Genomic DNA, 16,691 nt, shown 5'->3' on the forward strand with positions numbered 1-16,691 from the left:
GAATGAATCGGTGGAGGAGCTGCAGAGAAACCGTCTGATGAAATCAAGGCTCTGCTGTTTGAGTCCAGGACTAGTTTTGACTATCTGAGGAGGTTTTGATGAGTCCAGTTTCTGACAGATTTGGGGCCTTTTAGTGCAGGAAGAGTTTAAAAAACAAAAAAGTGTCTCCACGAAGAAGAAAAACTTGAATCCCACCCTCCCTTCTCTTTCTCGCCTGTGAATGGTCTAACCCACTGGGTTCACATGGCACCCTCCCCCCCCCGCCGTGTGTGTATGTTGTCTTTGCCTTATATAGCGCAGAGTAATCCGGCTGCACTGCCTCGGGACCTGTGAGACTGCAGCGGAAAGTCTACCACACAATCTGTCCGTCTTTGTCATCCTGTTTTGATAAGGAGGCTTCTTGTGCCCCCAACGGCCTCGCTGCTCCACAGTCGTCACTTCACTCTGCTCCACTTTTTCCACAGGCAGCTTTTTTTTTCGACAAGGGAGAAAAATGAACGGTACCATGGATGGGACCAACGAGCACGCTCATCAGGACGGGTCCTTCATGTTTACCTCTGAGTCTGTGGGAGAGGGACATCCTGGTGAGTAGAGGACTCCCTCTCTCTCATACAGCATTTCATCTGCAGCTCCTGCAGGTTATGAATGACGAGTAGTCGGTTGTCCAGTGTTGTTCCACACTTTTATGTTTCAGTGATCATTGATGACTTTGAGGAATGTGCAGAATCCTGAGCGGTGCACGGAGGCGCTGTAGCATAAAACGCAATCTGACGAACCACACAGCACTGATTTATGCTCTAATTTGTTTGTTTTTGGGTGCAACTGTGAAGTATTTAGATAATTAATCCTTGATTATACGGATATTAAATTGGATTTTAATTAAATTATCAAGGAGAAAACCTCCATTGTAGCTGCATGTGAGGCTCAAACCAAACACTACACTGTGAATCCTTTTAAGCTGCTTCAATTTAAAAACTTAACTTTTCCTGCTGCTGCTTAAAAACGTGAGTTAACTCAACTTATGTTGAATCATTAGTTCAAAGTCGTCTAAGAAGTTTTGTTCACTGAACTTGAGAAAACAAGTTCAATAAACTTGGGATTTTAAGTTGAATCAACAACTGTTAAAACTGTTGAAAAGTTTCAGACACTTTTGTTTTCTCTTTACATTTTAAGAGTCGGATCTTACCTACAGCTATTTGTTAGTTAAGGTTATACAAAAGGCAACATGTAAGCAGTGCTGGAAAATTAATGAACAGTCCTTTTAATGAGTTTGACCCGTAGGGTCTTTATACGGAGCCATTATGACTTCTTCTCTTGGAGCAAATACTTGGACTTCTCAGCCGTTAATATGTATGTACACACATTTAGAAATCTGTTTACGCACACATAGGTTGAGATACAGTTACACAACTCTCTGCTCACATTTGTAAATAGTTTCGTTACAATAATAGCTCCTTATGTGTACAGCCACATGGTCGCACTCTGACGTCTTCTCTCGCCTGCTCTGCTTTTATATGCATGGAAACGTAATGAAGAGCGAATTATGTTTTCTATTAACATAATAAGGAAATGTTATTAAATCAAGTATCCGATTTTGTGAAAACAACCTAATTATGCATTTTGAGTGAAGATAAACTTGCAGTACACAACACACCAGGCTTTGAGGCTCATCTGATTCATTCATCTACTGGAGTCAGACAGTTTTCCTGATATTTTTATACAATTCTCTGCCTGTATTATGTATTTTTAACAATCATACAGACTTAATAGGCTTCTTTTTTGACAATTTCTGTGTTTTATTCTCCCTGACTCTTCATGATTGTTCTATCAGCTCTTTGGTTGTTTTAACGTTTCTAAAGCAGGACGAGGCTGTTTATCAGAGAGTGAAAGTATCCTGTGTTCTTTACTTTATATCTTAAATAATGATATAAACTTTTATTAATTACAATTTCATTTAGTTTTCTTTACAGAAATGAATGAAATGCTGAGATATAAGTCTCCTACTGAGTATATTTTTTAAGTTTTCTTACACCCTTTAAAATCAACAAGGCCTCCTGACCCCCTATGAAGATTTGGCGACCCCTAGTGGGGGTCTCGATCCCCAGGTAGAGGGTTCGCGAACCGACTCAGAACCAGAACAAGCTCCAGCATTAGGTTCACGTTGGTGTTTCTCAAAGTGTGAATCTAGTATTTTTAAGAATGTGTGAACATTTGCATTGAAAAAAGGTTTTACTATTCTTTCTACTGGCTGATTTCTGTCATTTGTTTAATTCTTTACAGACTAAAATGACTTGATGAGGACATTTCTTGCTCTCAACAACACATCATATCCTGTATGATGTTTTGAGTGAAAAATCTGGTTGTCAGATAAATTTAACACAGTAAAAAACGTACTACTGAGTGAAATAAATACAGTGGAGTGGAAGTAAAAGCAGGTTTGAGTACAGTAGAGTTCTGGTGAGCGTGGCAACGCTTTGATGATGTGATGGAGTTACAGCATACCATGTGACACCGATGCCAAGGCTATTCATAGGGCCAAAGCTCCTAATAAGAAAGATGTGTAGTACGCTGATGCAGAGGTGAAATCTGATACCCTCAGGCTCTGCCCAGATGAGGAATGTCACATGTAGCAAAAGGTCAAAGGAGGAAACAACCCGGCACCCACAGAGCGAACCAAATATTGATGTATTTAAATCTTGTTTTCCAGATAAGATATGTGACCAGATCAGTGATGCTGTGCTGGATGCTCACCTGAGGCAGGACCCTGATGCCAAAGTAGCCTGTGGTGAGTAACAATGTGCTTCTGTCCATTAGAGGGAAATAATGCACCAAAAGACTGGAGCCACAGTTTACAATTATCTTCCTTTATGTTTCTGTAGCAGACAATTTAACTTATGGATTCAACTTTTTGTCCACAAAACACAGAAGAAAACTCTACTTGATGGCTTTATATCAGATCTTTAGGAGTCATTCAGGATGCTACCAGACATAAAGTGGCATTCACAACCATTCTGCTTCCATGATGAGGAACAGAACCTGAAACACTTGTTATTAATATAATTAAAAGAAAAATGCAAGACAAAGACTTATGACTGGTCACTTATTTGTGAATTCAGCTGATACGTTCACACATACTCACAAGCAGCGTTTGAGCCCAATCTGTTTGCAGGCATCCTTAAAAGAGAACTACTCACATCAACATCTTTGGGAGTTTAATGGTTACATGGAAAAATGTGTATGAAGTATTTTATGTCTCTAAAGTCCTCAACCGATGTCATTTGAGTCAGCATTGGTTGGGACAGAAGACTACAAGTTTGAAGTGGAGCTCACCAGACCTCTGTAGCTGCTCCTGAAGCTTCATTAGCCGCTACTAGCATAACAATCTCTGACTAAATTGTTGGCGGTTGAGTTGCATTGTGGGTAATGTAGGCAGCAGGTTTTGACAAGGAAGAAGAATTTGTGGAATAAGAAAAGATAATCTCTCTGCTTCTGCTGCATCGATTTTGATCCTTTAAAAAAAAAAAAACACTTTCCAAACCCCAATAGTCCCAAAAATGTCCCATAATGCTGAAAACAAACACCCAATACCGGCCTGGTTAAACGTAGGCAAAGCATTTAACTTACATCACATGCATAAATCACATGACTAACAAACAAACTTGACTTAATGTCTTCTTCTGTGTGTTAAAACAGAGACTGTGTGTAAGACTGGAATGGTGCTGCTCTGTGGCGAGATCACGTCCCGAGCCAACGTGGACTACCAGAAGGTGGTGAGAGAAACCATCCGGAACATCGGTTATGACAACTCAGACAAAGGTGAGTGGGAACCAGATATTAAATCTTTCGATGTTGCCTCAGCAGTTATTTTACATTTGTGTTCATGTATGAGTGAAAACATGTGATTGGATTGGGATTTAGTGGCTGTGTGAGCCAAACAGTGTGATATTAGTCAAGAGTTGTACTTCTCTTTAAAGTAAAACAAGTTAATTTAACTTTTTCCCTTCTCTCTGTCTGTGCAGGCTTTGATTATAAGACCTGTAACGTGCTGGTGGCCCTCGAGCAGCAGTCTCCCGATATTGCACAGGGAGTTCACATCGATCGTCTGGAGAACGACATCGGAGCTGGAGATCAGGTCACAACACAACAATTACTGTCTGATTTTATTAAATTTGAGCTCTTTCATTTGAAATTTTTAAGAACTTGTGGTCGTAAACTTTTGTTGTTATCCACAGAGTACTTGAAGAGACTGAAATATGTATTACATAAACTGGAATTTGTGCAAAAAGAAGCTTATTAAGTATGTTTGTGAAGAAATCAGTGACATTTTTTTGTATTTTAAATTCTGCTCATTCTGTGCGAACAGGGTCTGATGTTTGGATACGCAACAGACGAGACAGAAGAGTCCATGCCGCTCACCGTCGTCCTCGCCCACAAACTCAACTCCAAGATGGCCGAACTGAGACGCAACGGGACCGTGCCCTGGCTCCGCCCGGACTCCAAGACTCAGGTGGGATAATTTAGTTTTGTTACCAAGCATCAACAAACCATCTGTTCCTTTAAACATCAAGAACTGTAACTTGTAAACAGTTGTTGTAACACTGTAAACTGAATCATATAAATAAAGATTTTTACTAATCACAGGAAAATCTATGCAAAATATCCCAGATAAAGATCTCTTTAGTGAGACATTGATAGCTTAATTATCCCACATTTATGTCTGTTGTTTGTAAGCTTATAAACTCTCAAAGAAGTCTTTAAATGTATGGATATAATGGTTTGCGATGAGGTGGTTCTCACTGTAGTGTGACGTTGATAGTGACCTCCAGAATGTGCTTACCAGCAGAGACTGAACAGAGCACGCTGGTATGCAACATCTGAGCTGGTAGAATCCCTCAACAGCGTCAGCATGTGCACATATCGTATTGATGCTCTGAGCTCACTGCACGTGTCTAGAGTCGGGGCGCCTCAATTTGTTCAAATAAGCGGATGTTTTCAATGAGTAAACTGATTCAATACAGAACAACTGATAAACTGTATTTGAGAAGATTATTTCCTGTAAATATTGTAACAGGAATTAGTTTTTCTGATATTTTTAGGAACTTTTTATACAATTCTCAGTTGGAATTATGTATTATTATATATATTATATATTTTTTAAACAGTCATACAGACTTAACAGGCTTTTTTGACCAATTCAGTGTTTTCTTCTCCCTGAATTCAGGTCATGAAAGTTTAGACACTAAGCAGTTGAACTGAAATGTTTGGAGGTGAAGTACTATTTTTTTCCCGCTCCAACACAAATAAAAATGTCAAAATTAAGTCAGTGTCACTTAAAATTACTGAAGCTACTTGATCAATAATGTTTTTTTAACTTACAAAATTGAGTTTGTTTTACTTACCATTTTCGCTGTAACCTGTTTCAACAATTTTTGTCTAAATGAACTTGGTTCTGGTTTTACAGTGTAATCTAAACTTTATAAATAACAATTTTATTTAGTTTTATTCATAAAAATTAACAAAATGCTGAAAGACTTGACACATTGCTGAATAACAAGTAAAATATAGCAGTGCTGAAGTCACAGAAGTGAACAGAATGCTGAGTTATCAACCTACTGTGTATATTTTTAAAGTTTTCCTACACACCTTAAAATCAAGAAGGCCTTGCAACCCGCCGTGAAGCTTTGGTGACCCCTAATGGGGATTAAATCTCAGTTTAGGCATAATGTGGTGTAATATAAACCCTGTCCTCACCTTCCCTCCATCCAGGTGACGGTTCATTACACCCAAGAGAACGGGGCTGTGATCCCCAAGAGGGTTCACACTGTGGTGATCTCAGTGCAGCACGATGACTACGTGAGCCTGGAGGAGCAGAAGAGGGTCCTGGAGGAGAAGGTCATCAGGGCAGTGGTCCCCTCAAAGTACCTGGACAAGGACACCATCTATCACCTGCAGCCCAGCGGACGGTTTGTTATCGGTGGACCGCAGGTAAAGGTCTTAAGGTGTTAGAGGTAGAGGGGGGATGTCCCTTTATAGAATGAAGAAGTTAAAGCTCTAACAACACCTGTAGTAGCTTAATGTTTAAGTGTTCTTTCTAATGTGTTTTATGGGGACTCTGACTACAGCCACAAACACTTGGTCACATAATTAAGTTGTTTATTTTTCTACAAGACAAGTGTTGTTGGACTTTTGACCATTTCAGACTATTTTTTTTCTATATGCACCTTAATAATAAACTGAGTTAAAGATTTCCTAGCATGCACAAGATGTGAAGATGCAAACTCCTGAACTTTAGCCTGAGTGTTTACACAGCATGTGATAAGAAACAACAACACAAACACAGGAGCTCAGTTCACAACATTCAGAAAATCCAATGTGGAAAATAAAATAAAAAACGAAAGAGAAAGACCGTGTTAATCTCCCGTCTGCTGACCTAGCCTAGGCTAGTTAACTTTGTGGAGCTTCTCACAGTATAAACACACTTCGTCGGCAGTTCAGAGTCACAAACTCACACACGAAAGCGCACATTGACCAGCAAAACATACATACGTAGTATCAAGTTCATAGTCCAACTTAACATTAAAGTACACAAAAAATTCTATATGCTCTGTATTCACTCGTCTTCAGCTATCTGCTCTCTGCCATTTTTTTCCATCCCCCTCGACAAACTTCCTTTTCGTGTGATTACCCAGAGGTCAACAGAAAAACTCTATGAGATAATTAATCACTAAACTAAACAAAAGTATAATGAAGCTGAATGATGTTAATTCAGCCTAAATCTTAATGCATTAAACATTTCAATAACAGTAATGCATTAACATTAACTGAACAGGAGTTATGCATGTTATCAATAACTGGCAGTAACCCAATAATCCAATCTGCTAATAGATCCTCTTCAATGTTACACACTGGATCTTTAACTCATATTGCTGCTGTAACAATCTATTGATTAATTGATTCACAGAACATAAACTGTCTACCGTTTTATATTATGATGAGTATATTATTGATGAGTAAATTTAATGATCTACTAATTGCAAAAAAATAACAGATGACTCAATAATGAGAATTAATGTTAGTTAATTAAACAAAATGTAACAGAATTATGGTACTTATTTTTAAGCAGCAACGTTTCTTTAATTAATTCTGATTGATACTGAGCTCTAAGAACAGTCATATTTAAATCCACTATTCTTGCGTAAGTATTGTAAATGCAAATCTTGACTTCCTGTCAGGGCGACGCTGGAGTGACAGGCAGGAAGATCATCGTCGACACATATGGCGGTTGGGGGGCCCACGGGGGCGGGGCTTTCTCTGGGAAGGACTACACCAAGGTGGACCGCTCAGCTGCCTACGCCGCCCGCTGGGTGGCGAAGTCTCTGGTGAAAGCCCGACTGTGCAGGAGGGTTCTGGTGCAGGTGAGATCCAACAAATCAAATCCATTTTAATTTTATTATTATATATTATTACTTAATCTCCTATACTATTATCATAATTTACAGTATTAATATGTTACATTACTACATCTCCATATTAATAGAGACAAGAACCATTATTGCCCAAGTGTTGGGCAGTAACTTATTGATAGTAATCATATTAGTTTTCCCTGTAACTAGTAGTGTAACTAATTACTTGGGATCCACAATATGTATTTTCTTTCAGCTGATAATTTCATATTTTTGCATTTTAAAAAGTTCATAACTTGTAGTTTTTATACACTTGAGGGTAGAGCAAAAGATGGATGATTTAATATTCAATAGTTCTGATCTGATTAAATCTGTCTTTGCAATAAATACTTATTATGTTATTATTATTATTTTATTTTTTTGTTTAATATTTTTGGGCTTTTATGGCCTTTAATCAACAGTGACAGCTGTAGAGTGACCTCAGTAACGGTGGCTGCTAGTCTCGAGTCTCCCTAGTTAGACTGGCTATTGATTACAAATCAACACACAATAAAAAAAACTAAGTCTAAAAGGAAAATACCGAATTTACTGGTTTGATCTACTGCAAGAAATTTGCATTATGAGGCGTAAATGTAGTTTTTATTGACTCTTTTAATAGTAAAGGTCATTGACCCCTGGTCGAGTGTTTATAGACATTTTAATGCAGAAATGTTCCATATTATAGCTTTAACCCTGAACAAAGGCCTAAAACACAGGTCTTAAAGTATATATTTAACATTTTCAGGTGGCGTACGCGATTGGAGTCGCCCACCCGCTCTCCATCTCCCTCTTCACCTATGGCTCCGCTCAGAAGAGCGAGAAGGAGCTGCTGCAGATCGTCAATAAAAACTTTGATCTCCGACCCGGCGTCATCGTCAGGTCGGCTTTAAACTAAAGAGTCTGCATCTGCTTTGTTGTTGTATGAAATATAAACAATGTTTGGGGGCACGTTCAAGTACCTGAATTAACCTTTTATTGATCGATTGTGCTGCAGAGACCTGGACCTAAAGAGGCCAATCTACCAGAAGACGGCCTGCTACGGACACTTTGGCAGGAAGGAGTTTCCATGGGAGGTCCCAAAGAACCTGAACTTCTAGAGTATCTGTGTGTGTGAGAGAGTGTGTGAGTGTGAGTGTGTGAGAGTGATGTATAGATAGCTGTCCCTCGTGCTCCTGTAACCCAGTAAGAGAAAGGCAGCTGGGAGGGTGTGCAGGGATGGGTCAGGGTGGGTGCAGATAGTCGCTGCTTATTGGACGGAGCAAAGAGGTTTCATCTGTTTTTATGACTTCGTCGGCCCTCAATAGTAACCTGAAACACGAGCCGTTTGGTATTTTTGTCCCGTAGATATACAGCCACATGCCCGCAGTGTGTTTCACACTTTGGAGAGAGTTGTTGTGGGCAACTATTTGGCTTTTCTGTCAGGAAATAAGTGAATGACCAAATTTTAAGGGAGAGCAGCCATGTTTGCAGATTCACTTCAGAACCACATCAATGTCTTAAGAAAAATCTACATTTTTGTTATTGTTGTCAGTATTTTTTATATGATTAATACTGTACGCTGCTGGAAGAGAGTCTAAAGATCTTAAAGTTATTACACACAGTGAAGACTGTGTCTTTTCAGCTGTTTTGGTGTTTTGTTCTTAAAAACAGCATAAAATCAAACCTGTAGACCTGAGGGCTGTTTCACAAAATCTGTGTTTTTTTCAGTTATCCAGGCTGAGATTAAGCAAGTTAGTCAGTCTCACAAAATCAACGACACATAAGTTACCATGGAGATTTATTCTGTGCTGCTAACCTGCTGCAGACAGATTGAATAATCCAGGATGCTCTGCTCTTTCAGTTATTCAGGATTTTTTAATTTGAAACAGTCCCAAGAATCTACTATTTTATTTTCGTTTTTCTCCCTAATGTTCAAGATAAAACAGTTGTTTTCATATTATTTGGGATTCAAACATGAATCTCATCAACATCTGCACAAAATGACTCCAAGATGAGATCGCAGAAGGAGAAGATACACACAGCAGATATCCCAAAGAAGTTTCAGATGTTGATAACAAAGAAAAAATACATGCTTCTAAACATTTAGAAAACATATTACTATATTTTCTTTAGAGGTTCATGTTTCATGATGAGATTTAAAAATACAGTAGATGTCTCAAACTTTTTATATACTGTAGCTGGCTGCAGGCAAAGTATGTGCAGCTTTGAGTGTAATATTGGATTATCAAAGATGTTACAATTATTACATGTAGTATATGCTGAAAGTTTTAATAGTTTTTAGAGTTTCAGCAGGTAATCAGTGCACAAACCGGTATTCTGAACATAGTATCATATTTTCTTCTGAGGTTGTTTGAGATGAAACAGATGTTTCTTATATTATTTGACATTCAAACTGTGAATTTCATCAAGACCTGCAGACATCTGTAAAGCAAAGATGTAAAAATACAGTAAATGTCCTTATACGAGGTGTATTTCTCGTCTAAAAGTGAACCACATCTCTGGAAAATGATGTAAATATGATTTTTGAACAATAAAACGTTTTGACAAAATACTTTTCAAGTTTCTTTAAGAGTGAATGAAAACCACAAAATAAGAATATTTTTCTATTTGCTTTATTTCTTTTGTTCTCTGCATACTTTATTAAACTTTCTTGGAAAAGTATTTCTGTAAATGATCAAATACAGCATGAAAACATCCTTACAAACAGTTTGGTCCCATTAAAACTATAAGAATGTCATTGTTACTGAAAGCAATGACACAAGTACGGAAACACACTGCTGCCAGTAAAATAAAAAAATAAGATGAAAACTTAGCTTCGATAATAAAACATTTTTCATTTTAAATCAAAATATGACATAGAAAGTCAAAATACCTGAAATAAAAATAAATTATGAGATAAAAAAGTCATAATTAAGAGATGACAAGTCAAGACTGTGAGATAAAAATTCAGAATTCTGCAATTAAAACTCAACATTATGAGAAAAAAGTCATAATTATGTAATAAAAAGTAATAAAGAGATTAAAAGTCAAAATTGTGAGATAAAAAGTGAAATTAAGTCATAAATATGAGCTAAAAAGTCATAATTATTTAATAAAAAGTCAATTATGAAGTGAAAAGTTGAATTTTAAGATAAAAAAGTCGACATTAAGATATAAAAGTCACAACTATGGAATAAAAAGTTTTAATTATTAAATAAAACCTGACATTATAAGATAAAAGGTCATAATAATAGCTTATCATGAGGATATTTGTATTATCAAAGCTACGTTTTTTAAGCTTATTTATTTATTGTACTGGCGTGAAGGTTCTTCCATACTCAAGAACTGACATGAGATAAAACAAAATATAGAACAGAGCTTATTTGGGCGATATGACGCAGCTGCTGACATATTGCTATAAAGATGTTTCTGTGGATATTTTAACTTTTTTTTAATTACAAGGTAAACTTAGAAGAACTAAAAGTGTCCAACACAAGAACACAAATGTTTTAAGAACAACTGAACCACATTCAAAGAAACAAATTATTCTTGGCACGCAGTAACTTTCCATCTATTGTTTTTTTTGGAAAACTTCACCTTTATTTTTTTACAAGCGAGGTAAAGAGCGAAAAAGACGATTATGTAACGAAACTTCCTGAGTACGAAACAATTCAGAGCTCGGTGTCTGAACGTCTAAACCATCCAAACATCTGAGGCGCTTTCAGGACGTCCAATCTGATAACGGGGCAAGAATTCAGAGAGTGATTGTTTCATTAAGAGAAATAAAACAAACAGCGAGGACTGCGTGTGTGCTGGACGTTGTGTTCAGAGAAGGCACTTAAACAATATTGTGCAATGTTTTGTAGTGTAGCCTGAACTCTTGCAAAGCAGGATAAAAGTCTGTCTTTGGTCACTGCTGAGAGGAACAGCTTCGGCACCTTGGCTGTGCAATAAAAGTGGAGCGTGAAGATACGCAGGATGCAGCTTCCAGGCTTTCCTTTGACCTCCTTTGGACCCTTCAACCTCTGCAGGGCTGCAGTTTGGTTACAGCATGGAGAAGCTTTCTGTCTGGTGGTGGTTGGAGACGCCGCCCACCTCTGTCTTGTGCTCAGAGGTGGAGAAGCTCTGCACTCCGCCTCCTCTAGACAGGACCATCAGGGTGTCCCCCGACATGCCCGAGAACTCGAAGGCGAAAGTCCCGTAGAAGAGCATGATGAGCATGCAGTAGATCCACTCGAAGATGGCGGAGGCGTGCTGCAGGGCGAAGCTCTCCTGGCAAAAGAAAACTCCACCTGGGGGATCAGAGGTTAAGGAGAACAATGGTTGCGGAGCAGGAGCCAGACAGGGCCGCCCATAAGGGGGCCGCTTCGGGCTAAGTAATAGTGCAATAAAAATGCACTATAAAATCAGTGAGGCCTAGCTCCCAGAAACACTAGCTAGCTAGTTGCTATGTGTTAAAGTGTAATCTTTAAGGGTTAAAAAGGCATCTTTCATTTCAAAACAACAAATCACGTATAAATGTTTTTTCTTATTGCTGCTTTAGTAACAATGGGGGGGGGGGGGGGGGGCGTTCATCTCCGCTCTCAGCACACACAAACAACGGACTGTAAGCGGTCGTGTTCTTCCGCCAGCACACGGGGCGCGGGGCCGCGCGCATGAATCCTGTACCGACACAATAACCTCTGACACGATGCTGGAAGCGCACAACAGGAGCATCGCACACTCCACCAGACGGCGAGTGACCAGCCACCAAATAGGCTGCGACTGCGTCAGCGTTCGATCACGCTTCACCCGAAAGATGTTCTCCCATCCACGGATATCACATCACGAGATCCTCAAAGAAAAAAACTACCTTGAAACTGCATCTTTCAGGAAACCCTTAAGACAACCAGACCCTCCTCTCCATTCGCTGGAGAGGATCTCGAAAGGGCCCGAGTCCATCAGGGCCCAGCAGCGCCATCCCCCACACCGTACCAGTGACCTATTCGGGTAAACTCCTCCTTGGGTCCTTGGCAGTCTGTAGGTCGAAGCGGACTTGCAGACACAAAAGCGATGCTGGAGGGGAACGCCCATCCGGCTGCGGCGTAGCTGCGGACTTGCAAATCCTGAAGAAATAACCAAACAAAGCTTTTAAAACTGTCTACAATCAAAATATTACTCAGTTTCCAAAACTGTAATTCAAATATAATCAGTGGTTTATTAGGCGTCTTCCCTTTACCTCTGTTGCTTCTATTGCGTTTCCTTATATTAATACTATGGTTAACGAGAGCTTCCAGGTCAAACACCAATGTTTAAACTTGCTCTCTGTAGATAAGTCTGGTAACAGAAGGACTGATGCGTGATCAGGCCCAGTTGATAACAGATCAATAACACGACTTTAACATTTTCACAGTTGTTCCCGTAACCTCCCGGGTGGGAAAATTATAAAGAGCACAAAGTCCACATAAGGACGAGGTCAGGGGCTGACTTGAAATGGGGCAAAAAACACAGGACGTTCCCCAGAAGACTGCAGTTTGTGTGACACCAAAAGTATGTTGTTGCATTTAAATTATGTAGGTATAGAGGTTGTTGTTTTGGTGTGTGGATCCAACTAAAACGTGTGGTTTGGCAGGTTTAGCACGATTAGCTCCTGAAGTTACCTGGTTAAGTTACCTCGCTGTGTAGTACAGCTCTCAGCTTTTATGACGTCTTTCCCAAAACATTTGTGTCACTAATGTACTGATAAAATCCTCTTACCGTAATCTTAACCCCTCAAAAACAAAACGTTTGTCCTAAAAAAGCGTAATTTCTCGAAGAGAACAACAAAAGCTGATCAACACACAATGACACACACACAGGGATCTCATGACCTACGACTGGCAGTTGTGGGTAATCACTTTTACAATATCATCTGACAAACAATGTCAGAGGACAGGATGATCTGCACCGGGAAAACTCAGGATGAGAAAAGGAACCGAAGGAAAAAACCTGTAATAAAACCAATTTACAACAACATCACCTCTATTATCAGAGAGAGCCGATAATCAATCAGTGATCAGTTCCTGTAATACGCTCACACACTCACACACAGAGGAAGTGCGTCTTCCTCACATTTATAATGTTATAAATACTTCCTGGACACACACACACACACAGATATAGCAGCAGCTGGTATGATTATGACATGTGGATGACAGAGGTGCATTGTGGGAAACATCACAGCTGTTCAAGCTGTGTAATTACAGGGAAGAGACACGAAGAACAACCAAACTGGTTGATTTATGAGTGTGTTACACATAAAAATCATAATTTTAGAGCATAAAAAGTCAGATGTTCTTTTCTTCGAAAAGGAAACATTCAAGTTTTGTAGACAATGAAAAGTAATTTCAAACATTTTACATTTAGTTAGTTATAAAATAATACTTTAAAAACAGTTGGAGTCACTCATTAAACTCAAAAATTAACTGTTGAAGCAACTCAGTTGTTTTAGTGAAGTTAAATGTGTTCAGTATTTTAAATATTGGTGTTAAGTTGACTTTATATCAGTATAAAAATGTATTGACTGTAATCAGTGCTATAATGTTGTATATTATTGATTTTATTTAGATTTGTTAATCATCATAAGCCCAATTAGGAATCCAAATAATTCTTAATTAATCCCCCAACTTGTAAAGATTTGATGTTTGTCACATAGATAAAACAGAGAAAATGAATTACCAATTACCAATTTTTATAATTAATTAATTTCTATAATACGTCAGCAGGTAATGTAATCATTTTCTTTACTGCAAGAAAAGTTCACTTAAGTTTGGAGAAATGCTGCATGTGAGTGTAATATACTTTTAACTAAGTACAATTAACTTACCTTAACAATACCTTAACAATAAATACTTTCATGCTTAAATTGTTTGAGTTAATAAACTTTTATCGGTTTCCTCAAATAATTTGAGTTATTGAGTATAAGTTTTACAGTCTTTCAATCTCAATCTCAAAAATATGAAATCTGTTAAATCATTTATTACAAATTAGAGTTATTAGGAGTTATTAATACAGTAACTTTACTTAAAATCACACTTTTCATTGATAAAGAACTCATAGTGCCTGCGTTTTTTGATATGTCATATTTGATTGATGTTTAATTAAAGCACATTTTTGGACAATATTAAGGGTTTTTTACCTAAAAAACATGACAGGAGTTTGTTTGTTGTTTGTTTCTCTCACCTGTGGGTGCTAATCATTATGCTAACGTGTCTCCTCGCTTCCTTTCCTCACCTCTTAGCTCCTCCCAGTGAGGATGCGAGAGAGAGGATGATACAGAATATAATTGATACTGTCAGACAGTGCGGAATAAGATGATTTATCCAGATTTCAAACTACACAAGGGGAAAAAACCATGAGGCCAAAACAAACGTTTCATTCATAAAATCAACATCAACACTTCATCTCAGAGATGCAAGAATCGCGTGTGCGTAGCTGTTTATGGCTCTGCAGACGGAGCTCGTTCAGACTCCTGCCATGTTTACTCCGAGGCAAACACTGAGGTTCATTATGTAAGACTTGGACAGGGAGGAGGACTCCGCAGCCAATCAGAAAGCAAAGGAGGACGACCCTTAACCACCAGTGGTGGAACTGGATGATGGACCCCGAGGATGAACTGTGCAGAGAGTGTGCCCCCAGTAATGTGGTTAGAGCCCAGACGAGTAGAAACAGAGCAAATCTGAGACACACACACACACACACACACACTGCAGAGGGCCTCTAACTATAACACTGACCTTTGACAAGAGACACACGTGTCTGAATATTAACACTTACATCTCAACACAGGTCTGATGGATGTTAAACACACAGACATGTCCAGTGGCGGTAATTTCCCCGTTTGTAACAACTGCACAGAAGGTGAATTTTTATATAACTCCCCCGTTTAAATTATATTCAGGCTTAAAGTTTTGCATAATTAAGAGCATGGCTGCTATTAGTGACTCTTTGCATTTTTTAGAATAGCCGTTAGCTAGTAGAGCCGATCACACTGAGCTTCACAGCGGCTCTTCAGAGTGACCTCAGGCAGACTACGTCCATTTTTAATTGTACAGTCTATGTCAGTGATCCTCACTATTTGTACAAGAGCCACATTGGCAGAGCAAAATCAAGGGGAGAGCCACTTTTACGACAACAGGCCAGCAAATCGAATTACGAGGAATAAGCCTCGGGTCCTTGTATTAGTGTTTGATTCATTTATTTATATTTCTACAGAAGGGAAAATTTTTACGGTATTTTTGACAGTTTTGGTTTGCTGGGTTATAGAGCGGATTCAGATTTTATGACAACATGGATGGAGTTTATTAAATATTTTATTATATTATTGATATTTTACATTTGAATTTATTAGTGGAATAAGAGTTATGAGTTTAGAGTTAACGTTAATGACACCGATCAGTTTAATTGAGTCCTCGCACGATAAGTTCCGGGAGAACAAAGGCTCGTTTGTAGATTTTCTAATTGAATTTATTGAAACTAATGAATGAAATACCCATGTTTTCTCCTATTGTTGTTAACATTAACTTGGGCTGAGTGTGAAAAGTTTTTGGCTTGGGGCGCAGAAGAAGTCATAGAATATAATACAGGAGGAATTAACATAGACCCAGGGATATCATTGCCCGGTCGTTGCGCTTTAATTTGTGGGTGCATGGTAGCTTATAACAATATTGTAATAATAATTTTAAATGTGCTAATAAATAACCCCGTGTACCCTGCATACTAAACGCAAATCTTGCATTATACTTCTCTCTTACCCTTAATTAATGGTTTCCCTAAGGGGGCACGTCAAACCTGGCAACGCAGCCCGTTATGGGATTGTTCTACCCTGACTGCAGTGCACGCGTCGTCAGCCAGGTTAGTTAGCTCGGTAGCCAGGTGAGATGCAGGCCAAAATGGATCGATTTCTTAATAAAAAGGCAAAAAGCATCACAAAAGACGGACGGAACACGCGTTGTAACGAATAGTGAGGGAAAAGGTCTGGGGAAGCAGAAAAGAAATCAACATGAAGACGCCGAGAGGGAGAGCAGCAAAGTCAGTGTTCCAGTAAAAAACGAAAGGTACGAGGCATAGCAAGATGAGCACAGGAAATTTCAGAGAAGTGGATAGAGATTTATTTGTCCTTCGATGGCGATGGAGTCTGTGCTATATTGCAAAAAAATCCCGGCCTGTTTCAACTGAGCACTGGCTGGTGTTGTTTCTTTTTTTGTGGGATGTCAATTTAGTATGTAGAAATGCATTAATGAAAGGTGACTT

General features: G+C 38.7%; 2 protein-coding genes across 2 annotated transcripts in view; one reads left to right on the forward strand and one right to left on the reverse strand.

Moving 5' to 3' along the window:
- Positions 1-299: 299 nt before the first annotated feature.
- Positions 300-9,993, forward strand: LOC118327653 (S-adenosylmethionine synthase-like). The gene is made up of 9 exons (XM_035661086.1): positions 300-584; positions 2,708-2,785; positions 3,694-3,816; positions 4,020-4,132; positions 4,364-4,507; positions 5,767-5,985; positions 7,233-7,415; positions 8,188-8,321; positions 8,437-9,993. The coding sequence occupies exons 1-9, from the start codon at positions 494-496 to the stop codon at positions 8,537-8,539; spliced, it is 1,188 nt and encodes a 395-aa protein (XP_035516979.1). The 5' UTR covers positions 300-493; the 3' UTR covers positions 8,540-9,993.
- A 60-nt stretch (positions 9,994-10,053) lies between these two features.
- Positions 10,054-16,691, reverse strand: part of LOC118333417 (transmembrane protein 150A-like) — a 23,504-nt gene continuing 16,866 nt past the window's right edge. Inside the window, exons 7-9 of the mRNA XM_035669041.1 lie at positions 12,274-12,526; positions 12,090-12,114; positions 10,054-11,819 (exon numbers count right to left, since the gene is read on the reverse strand). Coding sequence (XP_035524934.1) covers positions 11,466-11,819; positions 12,090-12,114; positions 12,274-12,526 — 632 coding nt within the window. The 3' untranslated portion in view covers positions 10,054-11,465. The remainder of the gene's footprint in view (positions 11,820-12,089; positions 12,115-12,273; positions 12,527-16,691) is intronic.

This window comes from Morone saxatilis, unplaced genomic scaffold (assembly GCF_004916995.1).
Source record: "Morone saxatilis isolate NCDOM2014 unplaced genomic scaffold, NCSU_SB_2.0 Contig1, whole genome shotgun sequence".
In the NCBI taxonomy this organism is placed as follows: Eukaryota; Metazoa; Chordata; class Actinopteri; family Moronidae; genus Morone; species Morone saxatilis.

Bases quoted from the DNA above. Each gene is read 5' to 3' on its own strand.
- LOC118327653 (XM_035661086.1), top strand. From the start codon at position 494: ATGAACGGTACCATGGATGGGACCAACGAGCACGCTCATCAGGACGGG. The intron at 585-2,707 runs GTGAGTAGAGGA...CTTGTTTTCCAG, and splicing joins TGTGGGAGAGGGACATCCTG to ATAAGATATGTGACCAGATC. The intron at 8,322-8,436 runs GTCGGCTTTAAA...ATTGTGCTGCAG, and splicing joins CGACCCGGCGTCATCGTCAG to AGACCTGGACCTAAAGAGGC.